Here is a 22,737-nt window from a genome sequence, read left to right as displayed (position 1 = left end):
GCAAGAAATAAAAGAAAGAAAGAAAAACACAAAAATTGCAGGTAAATTCTCCACACAAATAAATAACCTTGATTCACAACTGCAAAAGAGCAATAGTAGCACCATCACTGGGCGGTCACTCCTTGGGCCAGATTTCATGGAGCTGCTTAAAACCAACACAATAATGCTTACCAGACTATGGTTATCAGCCAACAAACCAGTTGTCATGTGCAGTCTGTGACTGGTATCCTGCTCATTTTTGCTTAGCAGAAACTTTTGAAAGCAATATTTTCTGCTTGTGGAGCTCTATGAAATTGGGCACTGGCTATATGTACACAGCTTGCCCCTTAGGCAACTAAAAGATGCTAACTAGATTAGATCGCACTTCTGCTTACAATACTTTGGTCATTTTCAAGTATTCTACGAAATCTATACCACTGGGTGGTAAAACATTACAGAACTAAATAATTAATAAGTGACATCAGTAGTTACACACAATGTAACTACTAACATCAAACTTAGAACAAACCACTTCCGATGTCTACACATAAATTTGATCATTATTGCACATTTTTATGGTTTGGGATCCCCATTATTATCTGATGTGCTCACAGTGACTATGGTTAAACATGAATAAAACTTAAATTGGTTTGGAATTCTACAATTGTCATTGGTTCTTGACTGGCTCCCAGCCAAGTGTCCTTTTATTTGCAGAACCAAATCACCTTTTAAACTGAGTTCTATTTATTTAAAATGTTATGGTACTAAAACAAAGGGACCCTCAACAGCTAAATTTGTAGCAATGGCAATGAAGTGTTCAGATTTAGATGTGGGAGAAAACCCGCCTTAATCACATAGGGACTGAAAACACAATCCACATGTGTGGCAAAGTTTGCACACAAATACATAAGCGGTCATATTTAAGCCTCTTTCTTAAATTTGAAACTATATGCCTGTATTTGTTAAGACCTTTTTGTCAATTTTTGGCAGTTTGACATAAAAATGGTTCCAGTGACTGTTAACTAACTTATGTGCTAATTTAAATCAAAATAAAAGTGAAAGGTAATACTTAAAATTAAAACCACACAACCCAAATAATTATTTGCTAAATGGTCAAATAAAACATATAAATACTTGGACATCAGAATTTCAGTATGATTTTTGTCTTCAAAAACAAGAAAAAAAGAAACTTTTAATCTCAGAGTGTAAAGAATTGGCTTAAAGAATACGAAGCACCTGAAATCCACAAAGACAAAATCAGTCATAGCTGCAACCAGCAACAGCTTTTTATAACACTCATAAAGAACTTAAAAAGATTGATTTATTTTTGAGGGAACTTTCTGCAAGTACCTCAGTCATTGCATAAATGCAGGTTGGCAATAGAGCCCTTACATTAGTGGCCATCATTGATGGAATGTGCAAAGGTGAAAGGCTATCATTTGCTGGGAGTCGTAGACAGCATATACACACAAGCACCTTTCCATTATTCTTCATCAAAGATTGCGGTCAATGACGTTATGCGCAATCCAACTCTAGAGCCTTAATAATATAAAGCACAATGAATGGAAATGAACTAGCTGCAGTAGTGTTATTAATTTTGGTTTTTACTCATATATACACTCTGTGTTAGCACTGTATACTCAGTACTTTCCCGAGCTCTGTGAAAAAATCACAGGCATATTACTCAGGTAGGATTGAACCCACGACCCTTGCAATTCTAGAGCAGTGTCTTACCAACTAGACGACTGAGATTGCCCGGTAGCTAGAGGCAGTTAAAATCCTATGTTTTGTCAGCGGGTACCCCAACAATAATACATGTAGATGTTAAATTTGTATCGGGGATAAAGGGGATTAATTTTGGTTTAACTCATACACACCAATGTCTGTTATACTCAGTACTTTCCTGAGCTCTGTGAAAAAAAAATCACAGGCATATTACTCATCACAGTAGTGTTATTATCATATACATGTAAAACCATGCTTTTAGATGATCAGTCAAGTATGTAGGTTTGAATTATAAAGTGAGATATTTAGGACGCTTTTGCGATTATAAATGAAAGACAGATCATGGGCCAACCCACAGGCCTGGAAGTTCATCTTTATGAGGGCAAGGCCATTTTCATTTTGCAATAGTTCTTCCATAGACCTTATCTCAAATACTCAGTAGGCGCGAGTTAGGAGTGGAGGTGCATGCTGGTCTAGCTAGTGATTAAGTTTGATCGCTAGCTCGAGCAGCATTCAACAGTTAAGGCCAAGTCACACATGCCCCGATAACGAGAACATAAACGACAACAATAAAAATGCACACCCTCGAATGGTTGAAATGCTCAAGCAGAATACGCCCATGCTCATTCAAACCATCGAGAGCGTGCATTTTTATCGTTATCGAGGCCTGTGTGACTAGGTCAGACGGTCTATGTGGTGAATAATTTGAAGGGCACCAAGGCCAAGACCAGGGGCAACAGAGGCCATGCCTCCGTGGCCTGCGTGCGCTTCTAGGTCTGAATCCCCTAATGGTATTCTCTAACCATTGACAATGTCGTCATCAACACCACGAGAAAAAGGGATGACGATGATGAAAGCTCTGGGTGAAGGAGTCGCTGTGTTGACGGACTCGGCCTGGATGACCGTCCTTGGTCGTCTTCTCCACGGTGACCACCGGCATCTGGACGAGCTGGACTGGGCTCTTGTTGTCCCTCATGGCTTGGCACAAGTTCAAGATCTGAAGGTTAAAAACAAGCAGGATCCAGTAGAAGTTGGTGCTTAATACAAATTTATGAACACATACACAATCTGTTGGGGACCTGTTGCTGCCAATGGGTATCTTGCATTATGAGGACCTTTTTCTGATAAGCAAGTTATATCTATGCTTACTAGGTTTACATGCATTTTGGGTAGGGATCATGTTTATGTTTGGTGTGATCAACCATAAACATTGTACATGAAGGGGAGAAAACATGTACATTTCAGAGTGAAATCTTACACAGAAAAAATAAAAATGATTCTAGTATGAATTTATAATCAGTAGGCTGACTTACTTCATTTGAGACTTTACAAAGAAACCTTGACATAGAGCACGATCTGCTCTTTTAAAAACTTGTCAACGTTTACCCCGTTCTCAATAAACATGCCCACATTCACAAGTATCAAATGATGAAGTCCCTTGCCATGAAAGTAAATAAATAAAAGTTTTGTTTTCAGTTTCACATATACACAAAGGGAAACAACATAGCCAGTACTTTACCTGCCCTCTCATAACTGACATCTGTTTTTCAAACATCTGGCGATCAAATCCTTTATCAATCTGTATAGGATAAAGAATAATAAAATAATAATAATGAAATACACATAATAAAAGTATAATAAAAGTTTGACATTTCTAAGTGTAGTTGATTTATTGTTTAACCGATGACGAAAACTGGGTGAGCTTTGAGTATTTTCTTCTTATTTAATAATGTTCTTGCCAAATATTAAGTGCACCAAGCTAGAACCATTTGTACCCCTGAGCAAAGAGAAACCATTATAGTTAACTGTCTTGCTTGAGAACAGAACCGTCATGACTAGGACTCAAACCAACATAATATCCGCCTGAAAAGACAAAATCTGCCTGAAAAGACGCTCTAGGCGCTGTTCAGATTAACAGAAGTAAAACAAGCAGCAAATAAACATACCGAATATAACAAAACTGTAAGCATCAACAGATTTCCATGAACCCCTAAACAAAACCCCATGAAACTTCAAATCACTTATAGAAGTCCCAAGAAGGAGTGAAGAAACTGTTAACCTCACAGTAAAACACTTCAAGAATGTAGAAGATAATGTTAAGTATAATATTTAATTTAAAGGAGTAGTTAAGTAATTAAATAAAAGAAACGGACAAAAGTAATCACTCTAAAGACCTGGCTATTCCAGGTAAAAATATAAAAGGAATTAACATTTATTAATAAATACCTTTGACAGTTTCCAGTCTCTGATTGGTCAAAACCCGATCAAAACCCAGCATACACTGTGTACAACTAGTTGGCGCTTTGCACTGTATCGCATGCTTATTCATCTTAGTTTAATTGCAACTTTGCGCACATGCGCATACATGCTGAAAATGTATACATTTTTATGTAACAGGTGCGCGCATATAAACTCATTTGTCCATATGGTCTTGTTTACCGCGACATGCTACATGGACACTGAGCTCATGCTTGCGTTTAAATGCACAAAGAACACATATCATCCAGTCATTTGAGGGCAGTTAACATAAAATATGGCCCCTGAACATGTCTTGAAGTATCGTCGATAGAAAAGTCACAAAATTTGGAAATTTTTAGCCGTTGCGCCAGCCAACAACCCGGTCATTACCACGCAGTAAAGACCAGGGCCTTGCATTGTAATTCTCCATTATAGTAATAATAATAATAATAACAATAATACATGTAGCATGCATTTGTATAGTGCTTGTTACAGGGTTTCTAAGTGCTGAAACATAATATTAACTAACTACAAACTATAATGGCAATCACAAAGTAAGTGTACATCAAAATGACATTATTTTAAGTGAGATGGTATAGCTAAAGCACGCAGGTATTGGTATAGAAATCACACAACGACTGAAAATATGACACTACAAAAGGTAGTTCTGACAACAAAGTTGTCAGAACTATGGAGGAAGTCCTCCATGTAAGAACTTAAAGTGCTGAGCCAAGACACATCACAAGAGCAGGCCCCTTACTTCCTGGAGGCAACAAAGGGGATTGCCTCCAAGCCTTAGTGCCCTTGAAATGCTCCAGTAGAAATTTTAAGTTTCCTCACAGGGTGCCCTTTATAAAAGAGAAAATGCCTTGGTGCCCTTTCAAAAACGAAGCATACAGGCCTGAGAGTGAACAGATTTTCTTGAAGGTACTTACTGAGAAGAGATCACGGAGTTCCTGGCAAAGGTCCTCCACAAAATTCATGTCTGTGAGTTTAGGCAAGACTGCGTCTTTGATTTCATCTGAGAAGGGAATCTTGGCCTGTCCCAACCAGGCCCAGTGGTACGGGTCTACGACAAACAAACAGAAAAATCATAAAGTTTTAATAAACGTAACATTTAACATCTCTTATTAAACGTAATATGAAAACACCTTTTGAAATTCTCAGGGCTTGCTTATTCATGAGGAAACAGAGCTAGTTATGACTCACATTTAATATTAATAATAAATAGCACATGGTACCTGACAAAAAATGCCATGCAGGAAATTATGTTTGTTTTTAATCATAGTTTTCTCGAAACAGACAGCATTAAAACGACTTTATACCCTAGCAACTTTATTCCACTGACTTTTTTTGTGAGTAACCTAAAATGACAAATAAATCAACAGATTTGTTTGAGTCCATAATTATCTTTATACCGCAACTGAAATCAGTTTTGTATTTAAAGGCAGTGGATACTATTGGTAATTACTTAAAATAGGTTTTAGCGTAACAACTTTTTTGGTACCAAGTAATGGGGAGAGGTTGATAGTATAAAACATTGTGAGAAACGGCTCCCTCTGAAGTAATGTAGTTTTTGAGACATAAGTAATTTTCAATGAATTTGAATTTGAGACTTCAGATTTAGAACTTGAGGTCACGAAATCAAGCATTAGAAAGCACACAACTTTGTGTTTTTTCTTTCATTATTATCTCGCAACTTCGATAAATGATTGAGCTGAAATGTTCACAGGTTTGTTATTTTATGCATTCATATGTTGAGATACAGCGAGTGGGAAGACTGGTCTTTGACAATTTACCAAAAGTCTCCACTTTCTTAAATGAGTTACATCCTCTCACCATTAGCAGGTGAAAAACTTGTTACAAAAAACATCCTAAAACATCTTCCAAACAGAGACAGCAACGTTCATTTACGTGTCAATAAATCTTTAAAATGTCTTATTTTCAAAGGGTGTGTGATCTCCAAGTGGGGCATATTCTTTTGTGGGGGAGTGAAGTCTGGGCAGAGTGTGCGTCCTTGAGCGTCTAACCGCCCAGTCCTGATGGACAGGGCCACAACAAAACAGTCGATAACTATTTCTCAGACTTAAGATGCCTCTATTGATCTGCATTGACAAGAACTGTCAAATGAGCAGTGTCCACAAATGGGCGCTAATCCTTTCTGTTCCCTGTCTCCGTCAATTATATTTGATTAAGAGAGTTTTTTTATAAATCTCCTGACCTAACTGTTGGGATAACGGTTTATTTTTTTGCTAGCAGTTGTTGTTTATGAGAGGCTAGGATCTGCTGGGTCGCAGGTGGCGGCTGAATTACATTTAATTAATTGATATCTCATGACTGCTTGGACATTGAATGAGAAAGAAAGACTGAAAGAGGGACAGAAGTTACAGTGCATTTTTTTTTCTGTGTGTAATTACTTAAAACAGTGAGAAGTGTTAGCGCTACGTGCTAGGACATGAGCAAGTAAATGAGCAAGGCAGACAATACCACTTAATAGAATATATCTTACTAAGCATTAGTGTCGAAACAGTCACAAAGAATATAAATGAACATCACCTGAAAAGTTACAGTTAATTCTTTTTTCGACAGGGAGATTGTTTTACTACTAACAACAGTGAGTAGTGTTCAGTAAAGCAGTAAAGCAGACCACACCATTTATAATAAAAAATATATTAACTAAGCATTAGTGTCAAACCAATCACAAAGAATATAAATGAACATCATCCGAAAAGTTACAGTTAATTTTTTTTTTTCGACAGGGAGATTTTTTACTACTAACAACAGTGAGTAGTGTTCAGTAAAGCAGAAAAGACCACACCACTTAATAAAAAATACATTAACTTAGCATAAGTGTCGAACCATTCACAAAGAATATATAAGAACATCATCTGAAAAGGAGCATAGCTGTTTGAGCAACTTTGTTCTGAACCAGGCAGATCTGTGTGCAACTTTTTTCTTGGAAAGTTGCACTCTCTCCCGAAACACCCAGTGCCATACACTATATGTTCATATAGTATATGCAGATATTTTTGAAAATAAAAAACCTCCAATACGCAGGTACCACACAAGGTTGAAGCCAGGATTTGGTAAAAAAATTGGGTGTCCAAGTTGTTTACACATTTACAGGTTAATGACAAAAAAGAGTGTCATAATTTTAAACAGGGTGTCCAAAGACACACAAAAACCCTCTAGCTAACACTTAGGTACCACTTGCTCTCTGGGTACAGCTGGTACCTGGCAACACATGGCTTGTGTAGTACATGTATAGACGATGTGACCTCTGACGTCACTCGAAAACCATAACATGATTCGCGCGCATACTGCTGGGCAAAACTTTTGTGTTTTGGCAACCAGCTAGAAAGTACATGTAGTCTTACCATGACTACGTGTCTTTTTGCCCGGCGAAACATGGCGTGTACGATGTTTTGTCACACATAGGTCACATCGTCTTTAAACTTAGGTTTTAGTTTTCAAAGGAAACTTAAAGCACTTACAATGGACATGTAGTACATGTCACTCAGCACACCCTGGTGCACATTAAGCTTGGGCGATATCACGATATTATCGAATATCGCGATATTAATTTGGACACGATTTTGATATCGGATGGATTTGGATAATCGCGACATATCGATATATCGATTAAATATCGCGATGTATTTGCTAGCTGAGACATCTTGCACCCCATAGGTTTGGAGTAAAACCAGAAGAATAGGTCATTAGAACACCTCTCTTATGCTAGGACTGTCTCTTCTACAACTTGCACTTGGAGTTTGAAGCTTGATGATGTCAAATTTCATTAATCGCGATTATATCGAATATCGCGATATATTGTCAGCGATATATCGTGAATAAAATAAATCGATATCGCCCAAGCTTAGTGCACATGGGGGGAGGGCTGGTTACCAATGGGAGACTTTGGAAAGCTACACACGTAGGTGGTAGCAAAGTTACCAGGACCTCTTCAATTTACATCTCAACACCCAACAGTTCACTCAATCTTTTATGTAATCTCATATTGTTTAGTTTATTTGTTGCTTTCTCTTGTATAAATTTGTTTATTTGTTTTGTAGAGTGCATTGAGAGTACTTGCAGTACTGAATTGCACTATATAAGTATTTCTTTTTACTATTTTTCATCATTGACATAGTTCTGATCATGCCCACATTACGGAGAACAATAGATTTACCTACTAAGACTGCTGCCACCAAGCGTCCCAAAAGTCCCCTGTTGAAAACGAGGGCTTTAACAATAGGGATACGTGTACTGAAATACAGACAGCGAGAATGTCCTCGCTTTTTTTATTTCCAAGGACATAACCAATAGGGACAATGCTAAAAAAGTCCAAACAGTTTGGAGAACAAAGAGTTCTTGGTTTACAGGGTAGGCAACATGTGTGTGCATGAACCCGATGAAAGGGTAAAACGAAAAATTGATATTCTTTATCACTGATGCAATGGAAATGTTGTGTTGCTATTGTTATCTCCATTCTATATTGACTGTAGGGTCTTTATTACATATCTTGTCAAAGTGCAATATGTCCAGAGTCCAGTTGTAATTAAAGGGCCTGGGTCATCATGATCAAAGCAGGCCTGTGGCTGTACTTGGAATTCTGAACTCTCACCCAGTTGAAGCACGTCGATTTCCATAGATATGATATGGGAGGATGGTACATGCATGCTTTAAAGGCAGTGGACACTATTGGTAATAACTTGAAATAATTATTAGCATGAAACCTTAATTTGATTTCGAGACCTCAGATTTAGAATTTGAGGTCTCAAAATAAAGCATCTGAAAGCACACAACTTTGTGTGACAAGAGTGTTTTTTCTTTCATTATTATAATATCTCGCAACATTGACGACCAATTGAGCTAAAATTTTCACAGGCTTGTTATTTTATGCATATTTGTTAAGATACACCAAGTGAGAAGACTAGTCTTTCACAATTAGCAACAGTGTCCAGGGTCTTTAACTGGGTGAGAGTCCAGAAATCCTTGTACAGCCACAGTCCTGCTTTGATCATAAGGACATGAAGGATACAGCCCCTTTAAAGATATGTAGACTAAAGCCTTGTTCCCATCGAACTCTTTTTTTTAAAGTACCGCAACCTTTTTGTAAAATGATAAAATTAAATCCAATAGACCCTTTCGCAAATACTGGGGCGCACGTGTAAAGCTTGGAATTAGGTGCATTGTGGTTTAGCTGGTGATCAAATTTTATCAAATTTGATCCATATCTATCCAACACTAATGCACCTCATTCAACAGTTTGTGCTTACGCAATGGTATTTGCGAAAAGGTCTATTGGGACACAAGGTAAACTGCCCTCTCTGTCAACTAAGTGCGACCGTGATGTAAAACTAACATGCTGTTAACTTATCAGGGCTGCTAAAAAGTCCATATGGAACACAGCTTTTATTGACTGTGAAAATGAAAATGCTTTTTTTGTAATACTCACATGTTCGCCATTCATCAGGATGCTTAAAGGGGAATGCCAGACCATTGTCAATGGCTGCTATTTTGACGTCAGGTGGTTTGACCAGTGACCAATCAGAGCTCTCCTCAAGATCTGCACTTTCGTCCACCTCTGATTTGTCATATTTTATCAGCCAGTTGTCATTTCCTCGATCTAGTAAAAAGGAATAAAAGTAACAAGAATTTTGAGAGAACTTCTAACTGGGGGTTTCAAGATGTCATTTTGAATTTGGAACAGATACAATGTAATGTGTACGGGCACTACAACAAAAATAAATATGTCAATGCTTTTAACCAAAGACATAAATATGTTTTTTATTACCAGCAAAACAACACTCCATCATGTATGGGATAGATAATCACAAAGTTAAATTAATAAACTATTTTGTAAGGTTTGCTGGTGTGTCAATAATATTTTGGTCAAAATGCAACCTTGACCAGAGTTTGTTGCTCCCTTACTTTTCTTTTGGCCAAATCATAAATGGGGGGAGGGAGACCAAGATGATCATTGTTTTAAATCCTCCTTTGTTTTATGATTCAATCAAACACATGAAAGACAGATATTATGTTTGTTGTCAGTCGTTAGGAATGACTCAACTGTCGATTTCACCAAAGTCTTAATACCTTAGGATCAATCTTTGGACTTAGGACGAGGTGAAGCGATACAAAATACATTATCTGGCATGATATTTGGTTCAAGGAAAAAAAGGAAAACATTTTTTTCCAGTACAAGGGCAGACCTTTTTACATACATCAGATGGTGTAGAATGTAAAGGTATAGATTTTTCAGGCCTTTGTGACCCAGCATGAGTAAATGAGACACTTTGAGGTGAAAATGAAAATTGAGATTTTGATTTCATCATGTAAAGCTTAGTCACAGGATTAAAATGACACCTTACTGACCTCTATAGTGTTTACGGTTGTGAAGTTATGGTCGGTCAAAGGTCGCAGGTCATCGACAATATTCAAATTCAAGTTTACCACAAACAGGCTGTTAAACAAACGGTTCATTTTCTTTATTGCTAATTTTGCATGTAAATTCAGAACACCATAGCAACCAGACATATAAATTAAGATACTAACACAACATTTTTTGTTTACGTAGAACTGATCTTTATTTACATTACTGGACGGAAATTCATTATCTTTGGTTTGAGAAACTTATCTCAAAATAAACATTAAAAAAACACATTTTTGGGCAAAATATCAACAGAAATACATGTTTCGTCTCAACAGAGACAGTATTTGCCAATTCGTCAGAATTTTTAGACATGCAGATTTGTTTGTTAGAAATAAAAAATAAAAAATACATATATCAATATTTTTGAGTTGAATTCTGATGGAAGGTCATATATAAAATCAAATTGGCAGTTTTCTTAACAAATATTGATTTTTGGGGTGGAAAGAGATAAAAAAGACATTTTTTTTTTTTTTTTTTTTTTGGCTTGCATTTACATAGCAACCAGGCACACACATGACAAAATATGGCCTGCAATCAAACCTGATTTTAAGTCACACTACTGGTTAATTTTTTTTGAATTTTTACCTCATCTGCATATCCTTTAAGAACATTTAATTGTTCCCAATCTGACTTTTTCTATGTTTTTGCAGGTTTCGGTATAGTTGGTCTAGGGCATGTTACATCCTTTGATTCATCGTCACAGAACTGGCGAATATTATCATGTAAATACCACTGTCGTGCTGCCGACAGCCCATTTACTTCTCTTTCTGTTGGCAGCTCTGGTGGGGGCAGGTGCTTGCCTTTCAGAAGGCTAAACTCCACTTCCTGTGAATCGCAGAACTCTCTAGACCACACCAAACCAGGCTGATCAGCACTGAATCTATAGTAATAATTACAAAAAAAGTGGGTTCATTAAAATGTTGTTTTGAGAGACAAAAAGAGAGAGAATGTGTGCTCTCTTTAGGTACACTTATGGAGGCCAAAGACAAAACGAAAAAGGGGAAATAAAAGGACTCCATGTGTGTGAGTAGGTGAACACATTCAAACCGGGGACCTATAACAAAAGAGGACAAAATGTCCATGGTTGGAAATCGTGTACAAAACCAATCGGAGCTGTTGAAAAAAGTTAAGAGAATAAACCAAAGAGGGACAATAGGAGGTCCACATGATTACAGGCTGTTACACACTTGTGTGTGTGTGGGGGGGGGCTGTGTGTGTATGGAGGGGGGCTGTGTGTTCGCGTGTGTGTGGGGGGGGGGGCTGCATGTGTTGGAAGGGGCCAGATGAGTGTTGTTGTCTTTTTCTTGAAGCCTGCCATATTTGCGTTTAGATCATGCTTGCAGGATGCTAGGGTTGTTTTCAACAGGTTTCATTGATAAAACCCAACAATAAAACTGAATCACTGTGAACTTTCAATGTCTTACCTGAAATGATGGTACTTCTTGATTTGTGGAAGGGTCTTGAAGAATGGCTTCAGGAAACTTTGCCAGTCGTATTGGGGCACAATCTGGGTACCATCCTCCTTCCCCACTAACTGCGGTACATTGAGCTTAGTAACGGAACTAGCCCGCACTACATCACACAATTCCTCTAGACTGGACACATCAGTAACACGGTACTGTTTCTTTAACAGACCAAAGCACCAATCCGGTGCAAACTTGGTGTGTCCAGTCAAGAGGAAATTCAATGTAATGGAATGATGAAGACCATTGCACACTCGCCACAGCATGTACCACAACATGTAATTATTCTTGTTTTGACCAGTACAGTTATCGCAGTGTAAATTTACTGATCGTTCCTTCAAACTGTACTGTTCAAAAAAGTGGTGAAGGAGGTTGATCACCAGATTTGAACCCTTGTCGATGACGAAGTGCTCATCCACCAAGTAGTTTATCTGAAAAGAATTATTAAAAAAAAAAAAAAAAATTAATTTCCTCAGTCATCCACTTGTCTATAATTAACTCATATAAAAATAAAAATAAAAAGGGAACTTAAGAATATTTTATTAGGTTCCAGTATTAGATTTATTTTCAATGTGTAAAAACGATACATTTGTTCAAAAATAAGTTTTGGGCATGAGGGCTAGACAATGTTGGATGTAGCCCTTAGTTATCTATGTAGTTAGTAACTTACCTGCTGTGGAATAGCTTCAGCACACACTCCAAACACGAGACACTTGCGAGGAGTCATGAAATAGATGGGGCCGGGTTGAAACACTTTGTTGGGAAAGTGCACCTGCTGTGCAAAATCAAAGGAATAGTGTGCAACAGCAGGAGGTGCAGACTTGGCTGGTTCATCCAGGCGTTGATTGTGCAAAACATCTTTAGCATCCTTGACCTGTGCTGTATAGTGGGATCTCTGTTTTTTGGCTGTCAACAGATGGTGTTCCTGCTCCTTCAAATTTTCCCCCTTTTCATCCTCACCCAGGTTGGCAGACTTGATGATTGCACTGTTGTTCTGTTGGCATTTGAAGCACAGGTCAGTCATGGGCCTGCTGATGACAATGTGTGAACAAAGCTGCCTCCAGATGTCTCGGAAAGAAGTCAGACCTACAACCCTGTAACCTGTAGATAAATGTTATTTCATTATGTTGTAGTTAAACTTGATCTTGATAAAATAGTTGATCAGCTCCTTTCTAGGAACAGCACTCAATATGATGCCAGGTCAGGAGAGAAGAGCTCTATTTTGTATGCACACCCATGAGTGTGCCCTGAAACTTGGTTGGAATAGGGTTGCTGTTTAGTGTCTGTTGAGTAGGGGATTAAATTCCAGTCTCTCGCAGTGTTATTTTCAAGGGTAAGCAGCATGATTTGATAGAAAACTATTCTAGCAGATACAGCAGCAGCTTTTATATTTTAACTACTCAGTCTGATACTAAAAGTCAAACAAATTATTTTAAATCTGGGATTTTGTTTGTATTTACATCATATGAGAATGTAATAATTGCTCTTCTTGTAGAATGTATACGTGTACTTACCAGCTGTCTTGACAATTTTCTTGTACACTCTGTGTACAGCAGCCTTGGTATTGTTGCTGGGGAGCAGCAAAATGTCGTCCCGCTTGTGCCCAGCTACCCGGCCAGGAAGCATAACAGCATGCGTGGTTGCATAATTTTGCAGGAAAACCACAATGCGTTGGTTGTCTTCAAAAGACAATGATGTCTTTCTCCTCTTTCCTTTAGTTGTCTGCTTTTCTCTTGGTGCAATTCCATTGGCCTGATAGTGTGTCTGCACCGCTGATAGTTTATTCTGACTAATACTGGAGAAATAAATAAAAAATACTATTACCAGGGTGAAAAACTGGCTGTTTGTCCGTCGCTATTAGAGACTGAGGTTTCGCAAGTCTACAAATACACATACAGATACCGACACGTCGACACTTCGTGTGTTGACGTGACGCGTTTCCACGACTATCGTATTTTGCACACATGTTATTAGCAATGGATACAGGAGCTCATACGCGTCGTAAAAAAACGGATACTGTTTTGCAGACTTTGCAGTTGTGTTTTTGTCCCAGATCAAAAACATTTCCCAAGGAATTGCTTTCACTGGATCATGCTAGTAGATATAAGTAGAAAATTGTTAGTCATTTGCAAGCAAAACGATGAGAGAATGCAGTGCATAAAACACTGGGTCTCTATCGGTCATGCTTGTCGGAAAAACACTCATGATGAATGCGAGCGTCGAGTACACATATTTTGGGAAACAAAATCCAACACACTGCTGGCGTGAACGGATTTGGTTATCATATCCGTATCTTTATCCGCATGCTTGCGAAACCTCTCTACTATGTTAAAAAAAAAATTAGTGTTTGTAGTTACACGTTGTCAAAGTCACACGTTGTCAAAAAAAGGCCACCGTTTGTGTCACAATTAATAGTGAGTTTGTTTCATGTTCTTAAATTACTTACGCAAACAAAAACCTGAAGCGATCTCTGCAAACCTTCTTCCCCCTGAAGAAAAACTCGGTGTGGGCATGCTTCCGCTCTGTGGTCTTATGCTTCTTTGCTGTCGTCATCTTGGACATGTTCGTGTGGCACTGGACTGCCCCAAGCACAAGAAGATCCTTTTCAGCTGAAAACAAAACAAGAGAAAACAAATAGTATTGCCTTTTCTGTTCATGGAAATCTCATGAAAATCTTCATTCATTTTGAAGTGAATGTATTCTTAATACTAGATGTTATTCTAATTCTTAAAAAGAAATATTAGACTCTTGGAGTACAAACGTAAAATTAAAAAAAACTAAATCGTTACCGGTGATCATCAGCACAATAATCTGGTTAGAGGGTTTACATCAACAAGTCAAGATAGATTTTAAAAGTTGGGTTTGTAAAACAAAACATAAACCTTTAAAAAATGACACCAACATTAAATAAAGCTCACCTTCATTGAATGCCCGAAGTTCAAGCCTCGAGTCCAACATTTCCTGTTTGTTGAAGGCCTTATGACAGTCCTCGTTTTTGCAGGCACATTTAAACCCCTCCACTTTGACCTTCTCTGTCTCATAATGATCAGACACTAAGTCCCTGGCCTGTTCGGCGGCAATTGCCTCCCCGACGTGCAAGGCATCGATTCCGTGGAAACCATTTCCGTCGTCAAATGGAACGAGAGCTGCACCGTGATGGTGAACGTCCGCTTCCTCTAGCTCGTCGAGCTCCCCTTCGCTGTCGGCATCATCACCATCATCGGTACCCCCAATCATCGCTGTCGCTATCTTTGTCGTTTGCAAAGTAATCGTGTATATAACTTTCCCACTTCCCCCCATCTTCCCTGATTTCGTCGCGATTAATTAAATTGCAACCCCTAATATTGTTTAGAAGCTCAGATATCAACTTCTCCTGGGGATCCATGATCTGACAGTTGTAATCATTCCCGCAGGAATGGGTCATTTAAAGCCCACTGTGCATGTGATTACGCACGCGTAGTCTAATTTTTTACGACTGCGCAATCGCAGAATGACGTAGCCCCTATCAGATGATCACAAACAACCAATCACGTACGGTTTACTGAAACACGGAAGGAGTCAACTCTCGTTTCTAGATAACATTTTTATGGGAGCTATAACGATTGTTTTCATTGGATTAGAAATGCCCTTTGACCTTTTACAGAGTGTTACTTTTTTTCTCCGATTCCTGACACAAAGATGGCGTCATTCGACGGTGTTTACGACTCGCTGTGAATCGTTAGAAAACGACTAATATTATGGTTTAAATTGACAAGTTTCGGGTGTTTCTGAAGATGATATGCCCCAGGAAATATCATTATTATAGGAAATTTAACGTTTAATTCCCCCATTTTTTTGTGGGAAAGGACAATCGACATAATAAAGGTACGTTTTTTTGCAAAAAAAAAAAAAGGATTTTTGTTGCCCCATGTGCATTTTTTTGCACTCAGGGGAGCCTAACGAGAAATCGCCAATGCCGCAATCCGTCTCATTTACTCGCGCTGAGTCACAGAAATATGATTTTTCCACTGGCAAAGAAATCGGAACAGACTAAAGTAGAAAGAGTATCATGTCTGCATAATCTACAATAAAACATGTTTTTCATTTTTGATCATAATATAATGCCTTATGCAGTATTTTGCCTGCCAGTAAATGACATGGAATGTACACAGATCTCTTGTGAACAAATATGACGTAGTCTAAACAATGGCTGTGGCTGCTGTATGCGCCGTAGCACCTTGTAAACCCCCTTGCCTTATAAGGTACTAAATTATAGGGTCTCAGAATTCAATGCTGAAACAACGTATCTTTCTGAAAGTTTGTATATTACTCATCACCTTGAGTTCCTTGTTTGGTAGATACATGCGCTATATAAGACTTTGATATTATTAATACACTGACCTGTGTTCCTAATGATGTAGTCAAGCACTACAAGCTGCTCAAAGTTCTTCTGGAATTGGTTGGACGTGGACTCTGGCAAAGCTTCTGTGTCGAACCTTCTCAGCCAGAAATCTGCATCTTTGTACCCACTGACAAAGAGTTGAAACGAACCGACCTAAAGGAAAATAATAAAAATAGTAACAATACACAGCATTCATAAAGCGCATTATAAATCACAGATTCCTCAGTGCGCATAACAACAGAAACAAAAGCTCAAACATGAACAAATTAAAATATACGCCTACAATACTATGTCATCAAATATCCTTCAGAAAAGATGACAAAATACACATACATTGTATTAAATATAATACGGACATTTAAAAAACATTAGAAACAAACAGAAATAACATAGGCCTAAAAGATCAATCCCTCCACACATCAATTTCGGATTTCAAAATACCACTCAAAACACACCTTTTCCAAACTTATTTCGCTTCTTAGTCTATTTATTTATTTCTCATTGCGTTGTACATGGTATTGTAAATATTTAATTGCTTGTTATTCTGTTGTAAAGCGTTGTGGTACCTTTTTTGTGTAAGAACGCTATATAAATGCTTAGATTATTATTATTATTATTATTATTATTATTATTATTATTATTATTATTATTATTATTATTATTATTATTATTATTATTATTATTATTATTATTATTATTATTATTATTATCATTTGACATCAATTTATCCTCATATAGGCCTACCAGGGCTACATTTTACACTGGGCAACAGTTTAGTGTCTGGCCAGTAATCATACATGTATGACTGGACAAGTCCAGCGGTCTTTAAAAAAAATGAATAACAATACCTCACATATTTTCAAATTATTTCTCAATATAATAATAATAGTAATAGAAATAATAAAAAAGCAATTATGTATCGCACATTATGGACCAAAGATCCCTAGATGCGCTAAATTAACAAAGATACATGTACGCTACTACAGGCAAAAAGAACAGGTCTCAAATCAGCTGTATACAGAGAATGAAAATGCACAGAAACAAACAATGTTTAAGTGTTGACTTTCAGCTCGGAAAATGACATTTAATTCAGTTGGGTAATAAAATTAAGTACACTTAAAGACAGAAGATATATTGCCGGTAATCTTCTCTTAAATGTCTTAGTGCTTAACTTTTCAAATGAAATCTGTTCCATGCATCCCTGTGTCAGGACCCATGCAGTTTTTTCTCATGTTGTTTCTGGTCTTCTAAAATAATTTCTTGTCCAGTATACATTTTTAGCTACATGTATGAGCCCTGTGGTCTTGAATATTTTTCTCCCAAATTTGACCCATGTTCATAGAAAAAATTCAAGCAGCAGAAAAAGGTTTTACAGTGGAGACTGAAGCAAGACAAAAAACCTGCTCCTTACAAAAAAAAACTTGTTTTCATGTGTACTGGCAAGTGGTAGGGAAAATCATGTTAAGAACACCAAAGGTGGTTGCCCTTAATAAGCCCAAATTTTGGACTGTTTTACCAGTATTTTGTGTAGCTGAATGGATGTGACACCAGTCTGCAAAAAAGGTCTCTACATAAATACCCCTGGATTTTCCCAGCAAGGCTGCCTTATTAAAACCTTGTTGTAAATCTGCTGGTATGTACGCACTAAACATATTTTATACACAAAATGTCCAGGGTTTACTGCAAGCAAAATTACAAGGCCACAGGTCATGCATGTAGTTCATAAGAACTTCATATATGGTGCTAAACACAGTGGAAGACCTGACAGGCTTTAAAAAGTTTTATTATTTAATCTCGCAGTAAGCTCAAAAGCGTTTGTTGAAAGAAAACGTTGCCTTGGATCGGACGAGTTGGTCTTTGAAAAGCATTTGAAACCGTTTGTTATGAAAATACATATGGTTAGAAAGATATTTTAAAAGTAGAATATAATGATCCACACAAGTACCACTCGAAACTGCACGGTTTTCTTTATACGTCGCGAGCCAACACGGTTGGCCATTCGATGGAGTCAAAATGGCCAACCGTGTTTCGTCGCGACATTTAAGTAAAACCGTGCAATTTCGAGGCATGTTTATGTGGATCTTTATAGTATACTTCCAAAATATCCTTCTAACCATATGTATTTCAAATGCTTTTCAGCAACCAACTCTACCGATCCAAGGCAACGTGTTCCTTTAAGCAGCTGTATGATCCTGCTTACGAAGAAAATGGTCCCGGTTGTACACGTAAGAGCAAGTAGTTTTGTAACCAGGGATGTGCTAATTTCAAGAGCAAGCCCACTTTCCCTCGATGATTGATAGACAAGAATAAATTTAAAAAGGAACTTTACCTTTGGAGGCAGTCCAATTCTGTGAAATCTTCTCCCGATTGATTCAAATTTCTCTAATGTAAACTTCTTGGTCCTGGCCTTTGCTCTGTCAATGGGTGAATAATTGAATGTCTCACTAGCAAGGCGTACAACCTGGATAATTGGAAACAAGTCAAAGAAAGGGTTAAATTACTGGTTTCCTCCCCTGCCTTTCAACCCTGTCAACCTGTGGACTTGGTTTGAATCCTACCTCGGGACTCAATCCTTGCATACCTGGATTGGGTTTTCAATCTCTACCTGATTGCATGGGTGTTTGGCGCTTGCACAGTAAGCAGAGAGTCTAGTGCAGACATCAGTGCAGATTCTGACGGTACGGCAGAGCCATGAAAATTAAGCCCTGGCCCCAATTTCATAAAGCTGTTAAGCAGAAAATACTGCTTGAAATTTTGTTATTGCTAAGCAAAACTTTGGTCAGGCACCAGCCACAACAACACAAACTTTATGGAACTTTAGCGGGTAGCCTATTTCTGCTAAGCAATACTCTTCTAATTCTTCTGCTATTACCAGGAAAGATCTGCATTATTAAAAGGGAAATAACTGGAGGTCACAAATGCCATGTCCTCCGTTGTCCCAGTCTTGGCCTGAGTGCCCCATCAAAAGTTTCCCATAGACTTAAGGTTTCCCAATGGAAATGCTCCTGCAAAACGGAAATGGCCTTGCCCTCTCAACAATGAAATAATTGAAGTCATGTTAGCCACTGCTGATTTTAACATTGTACATAATAATCCCAGTTAAAAACAAAAACCAGGGGAAACAAAATACTAAAATTGTACTCACTCTAGTCTTAGGAACAATATTCAAGTTCAACTTCTTGTCAACGAGGTATGCACCTGCTTCTGAGAGGTAGCCCTGGTTTGGAACCAAACAACTTCGCCCAAAACAGCAGGGAAAACAGGTTTTCTGAAACCACTTGATCCATTTGGGGTTGAGGTGTCCGTACGGCTCCTCACTCTTTGGTTTGAATACGGAAATAGTTTTCTGAAGGAAACAAGAACAATTTATAAGCACCAATAAGTACAGAAGAGTTTAAGTTACAAATAATATTGTTCCATAATTGGAATACAAAATCTGAGAAATGTTGTCCTAGGAAGATAGAAATGTTGTTAAATCCCTTTCTCTAAAACCACATTCCTTTAAAGTGAAGCGTTTCTCAAATACTTTTTCAACAGCAAAGAGTGCTTCTTACCAAGTAAGTTTTTTATTGACATGAATTTTTGAGTAATTTACCACAGGTAAACTCCCCCTTTAATTAGGTACCTCCGGAGAATCATAAGCACGTACCATCTTGCAGAAATATTAATTTTATATTACTGTCTGTCATTAGCATAGAGTTATATAAGAATAGAGGTATATAAGAACTAGAAGGTGCACTGACCATTTTTTAAATTGACAAAACAGCATCGCACAGCTTGTGTTTGTGCGGCCATTTTGTAAGTTGACAATACAGCATTGCGTAGCGTTCAATAAACACACACTCCAACGTGTACTTCATATTCAACGCGAGTACAGTATGGCGCGTGTATCTCCTTGCGGTCCCGTCGCGTTTGTGCAAGCAGTTTTATCAGTGTGCCTCAGTCCTTATATATAACTCTATGGTCATTACATTACTTAATTCTCACCTTCTCCATGTCTCTGACAAAATAGCTTCCGCTCGATCCCTGCGATATTCTTTCCGGGTAAATCCCCTGAAAGATAGCATCCTCTGCTCTCTTAACAAAGTCTGTATATTCCGCATCCTCATTGAAGACATTGAAGTCATCTTGATCCGTACTCCTCAGGGGTCCTCCTGAAGACGGTCTGAGGAGTGGTTGCCTCTCCTGGGACGGAGAGTTTAAATGAGTGGTCTCCAGGTTAAGATGAGGGGCAAAGATCACATCCGGAAGACCAGAGGGGCTGTTCTCCGCCCGGTAAGCCAGGCCTAGGGACGTTGGTGAAGCTGCGGACTCTTGGGATGGATCTTGATGGCCGGCTTCACATAGAAGACGTAGCTCATGAGGTCTGTCGTTGGACACAGTGTTGGTACTCATCAGGGTGCATTGATCACTGAAAAAGAATTTGAAAGTGATATCTCATCAATGTTTTATATTAAAAAAGGAATTTTGAAAACTAAACCTTTTTAAAAGACAAAGACATATTCATTTTATTGATAAGTTTTACTTGAATTACTTCTACATATAGTTACTCGGCAGGATGAATAAATCAGGCGCGAATGCCAAGAAGCAATTTTTATAGTTGTGTCTTCAGGAAACAGGAGCCGAGATTGAGATTTGAACCCACATTGTATGTGTTGACTATAAGCCACATCAACTGGAAAATCCTAAAAATTGTGAAAATTAAGTTTTAAAATTGCATGACATGTCCAACAAAGCACATTATATAATTGAAGAGTACTTTTTCTTCTTCTTCCAGTTTCTGCGGTGCGGGTGAGTCAAGTTGTAAAAAAAAATGAACGCAACTGACTTATTACACTTATCCATACTTCTAGAAACTAAAAGGCTCCCCTGTGAGCCTTATAGGGGTCTAGTATTTTGGGCCTCCGTAACGCTATACGTTTTTTCAAATCGGTGTTGATAGGTGAAAGCTTTACGACTGTTAGCCAGCCATAACTAAAGTTTCTTTTGTACTTCACTACCAAAACTTACCCCACATACTCAATATACATTCATAATGCTTGTATTTCCTTTTTGTTGAGTGAAAATAAAAAACATGGTCAAAAAATGCAATTTCCTGCTCGGTACTCACTGTTGTTTTTCTGCCGCATCGCACGTTTTTTACTTCTCAATATGCAGCCTACTACATGTAGATCGACAAAATGCTGAGCAGCGGTCGAGTCCGACTAAACCATTCTGTGAGAGGGGTGTTACAAACCTGTGCGGCAGTGCGTGGGGGCTATATGCGTGAACGGCGGGTATTATTGTGAACAAACAGCGCACGCACTGCCACACGGGTTTGTAACACCCCTTCTACAAACTGGTTTAGTCCAACTCGGTCGTGGCTCCGGCGCTTGGTGGTCGAGTGACCAAAAGATAAAGCGTTGAGCATATTGGCTGGCTAACGGTCGTAAAACTTTCACCTGTCAATGCCGATTTGAAAAACGTATAGCGTTACGGAGGCCCAAAATACTAGAGGAGCCTTATAGTTTCTAGAAGTAACTTATCCACATCCCCATGGCCCATGTTAAATGCTGACAATATTGGTTGGTCAATAATTATTCATCCAATAAATCTTGATCAGTTGGCATACGTAACTGGAAGCCAAGGTAGGGAATACTATAACTATAACTTTAAGAAAGGCTCGCGCCTCACGGTCATGACGGAGGAGCCTTATTATAGTTTCTATTTCTAGAAGTAGGGAATACCATTAGTTACCAGTATGGCAATTTTCTTTTCTAAAAATGACACAAGCCAATGACCACTGGTGTGAGTCACCAGTCACTCACTGACGTGTCATCTGTCAAGACTCAAGTTGTCAACTTGTGAAATATTTTTAATTTCCTGCTTACCTTTTTTATGCAGACGAAATTGCCGATTCCATTCACCACTGTGTACAGAGAGAGCGTAGTGCTACTGAGTGAGTGTTAATTAGGTAGTACTACTGTTCCGTTCAGTCAGAAGTAGTATGGTTGACTTAGAAACAAATTCGGAATTTGTTTTTGTTATTTTATAATAATAAAAATATATGGAAAAAAATGTGCAGGCAGCAGGGCTGTCGAAAAGAACACAAATTCCACAACACAAGCAATCTTCGACGTGGACTTTTAAAGTTTTATCCTAACAGTCGAATGAATGACTAACTTACAACAAGTTACATTCACCTTGCTAGCTATTGGCAAACTAGAGCTAATTATGGTGTACTTTATTGACAAACCTCTCAATCAGAAAACGAAAGCCCACCCGCAGAATCTCGACCCGTGATGATGATTGAGGATGTTTTATCTTTAGACTGGTTCTCAAAGGTGGCAGATACAAAATTGATGTCGAATTACTGCGTGAAGTCTTGGTTTGTGACAGAAACGCCGCAATTTTTTTTTTATGGCAAATGGTGGCGCTATTTAAAGCCATTGGACACTCTGAACAGAACAAAAATTAAAAGTTCACAGGTTTACATTAACTGACAGGGTTTACAAAAGATAATGATGAAAGACTTC

The 22,737-nt window shown here is 38.1% G+C and overlaps 1 protein-coding gene across 1 annotated transcript; it reads right to left on the bottom strand.

Moving 5' to 3' along the window:
• Nucleotides 1-1,681: 1,681 nt before the first annotated feature.
• On the bottom strand, nt 1,682-22,516 carry LOC117294477 (phosphatidylinositol 4-kinase type 2-alpha-like). The gene is made up of 10 exons (XM_033776901.1): nt 22,458-22,516; nt 22,093-22,130; nt 20,210-20,633; nt 19,368-19,568; nt 18,552-18,683; nt 16,222-16,375; nt 9,401-9,571; nt 4,878-5,011; nt 3,224-3,283; nt 1,682-2,701 (listed from the first exon to the last, which is right to left on the bottom strand). The coding sequence occupies exons 3-10, from the start codon at nt 20,615-20,617 to the stop codon at nt 2,525-2,527; spliced, it is 1,437 nt and encodes a 478-aa protein (XP_033632792.1). The 5' UTR covers nt 20,618-20,633; nt 22,093-22,130; nt 22,458-22,516; the 3' UTR covers nt 1,682-2,524.
• Nucleotides 22,517-22,737: the final 221 nt, after the last annotated feature.

This window comes from Asterias rubens, chromosome 9, assembly GCF_902459465.1.
Source record: "Asterias rubens chromosome 9, eAstRub1.3, whole genome shotgun sequence".
Lineage (NCBI taxonomy): Eukaryota > Metazoa > Echinodermata > Asteroidea > Forcipulatida > Asteriidae > Asterias > Asterias rubens.
Note: the sequence above shows the minus strand (reverse complement) of the source record. Positions and strands in the feature narration are given on the sequence as shown.

Coding starts and splice junctions, on each gene's coding strand:
- LOC117294477 (XM_033776901.1), bottom strand. CDS start 20,617: ATGAGTACCAACACTGTGTCCAACGACAGACCTCATGAGCTACGTCTT. Junction 18,684..19,367: donor ATATTGTTCCTAAGACTAGA/GTGAGTACAATT, acceptor CCAATTATCCAG/GTTGTACGCCTTGCTAGTGA. Junction 3,284..4,877: donor AACTCCGTGATCTCTTCTCA/GTAAGTACCTTC, acceptor TATCCTATACAG/ATTGATAAAGGATTTGATCG.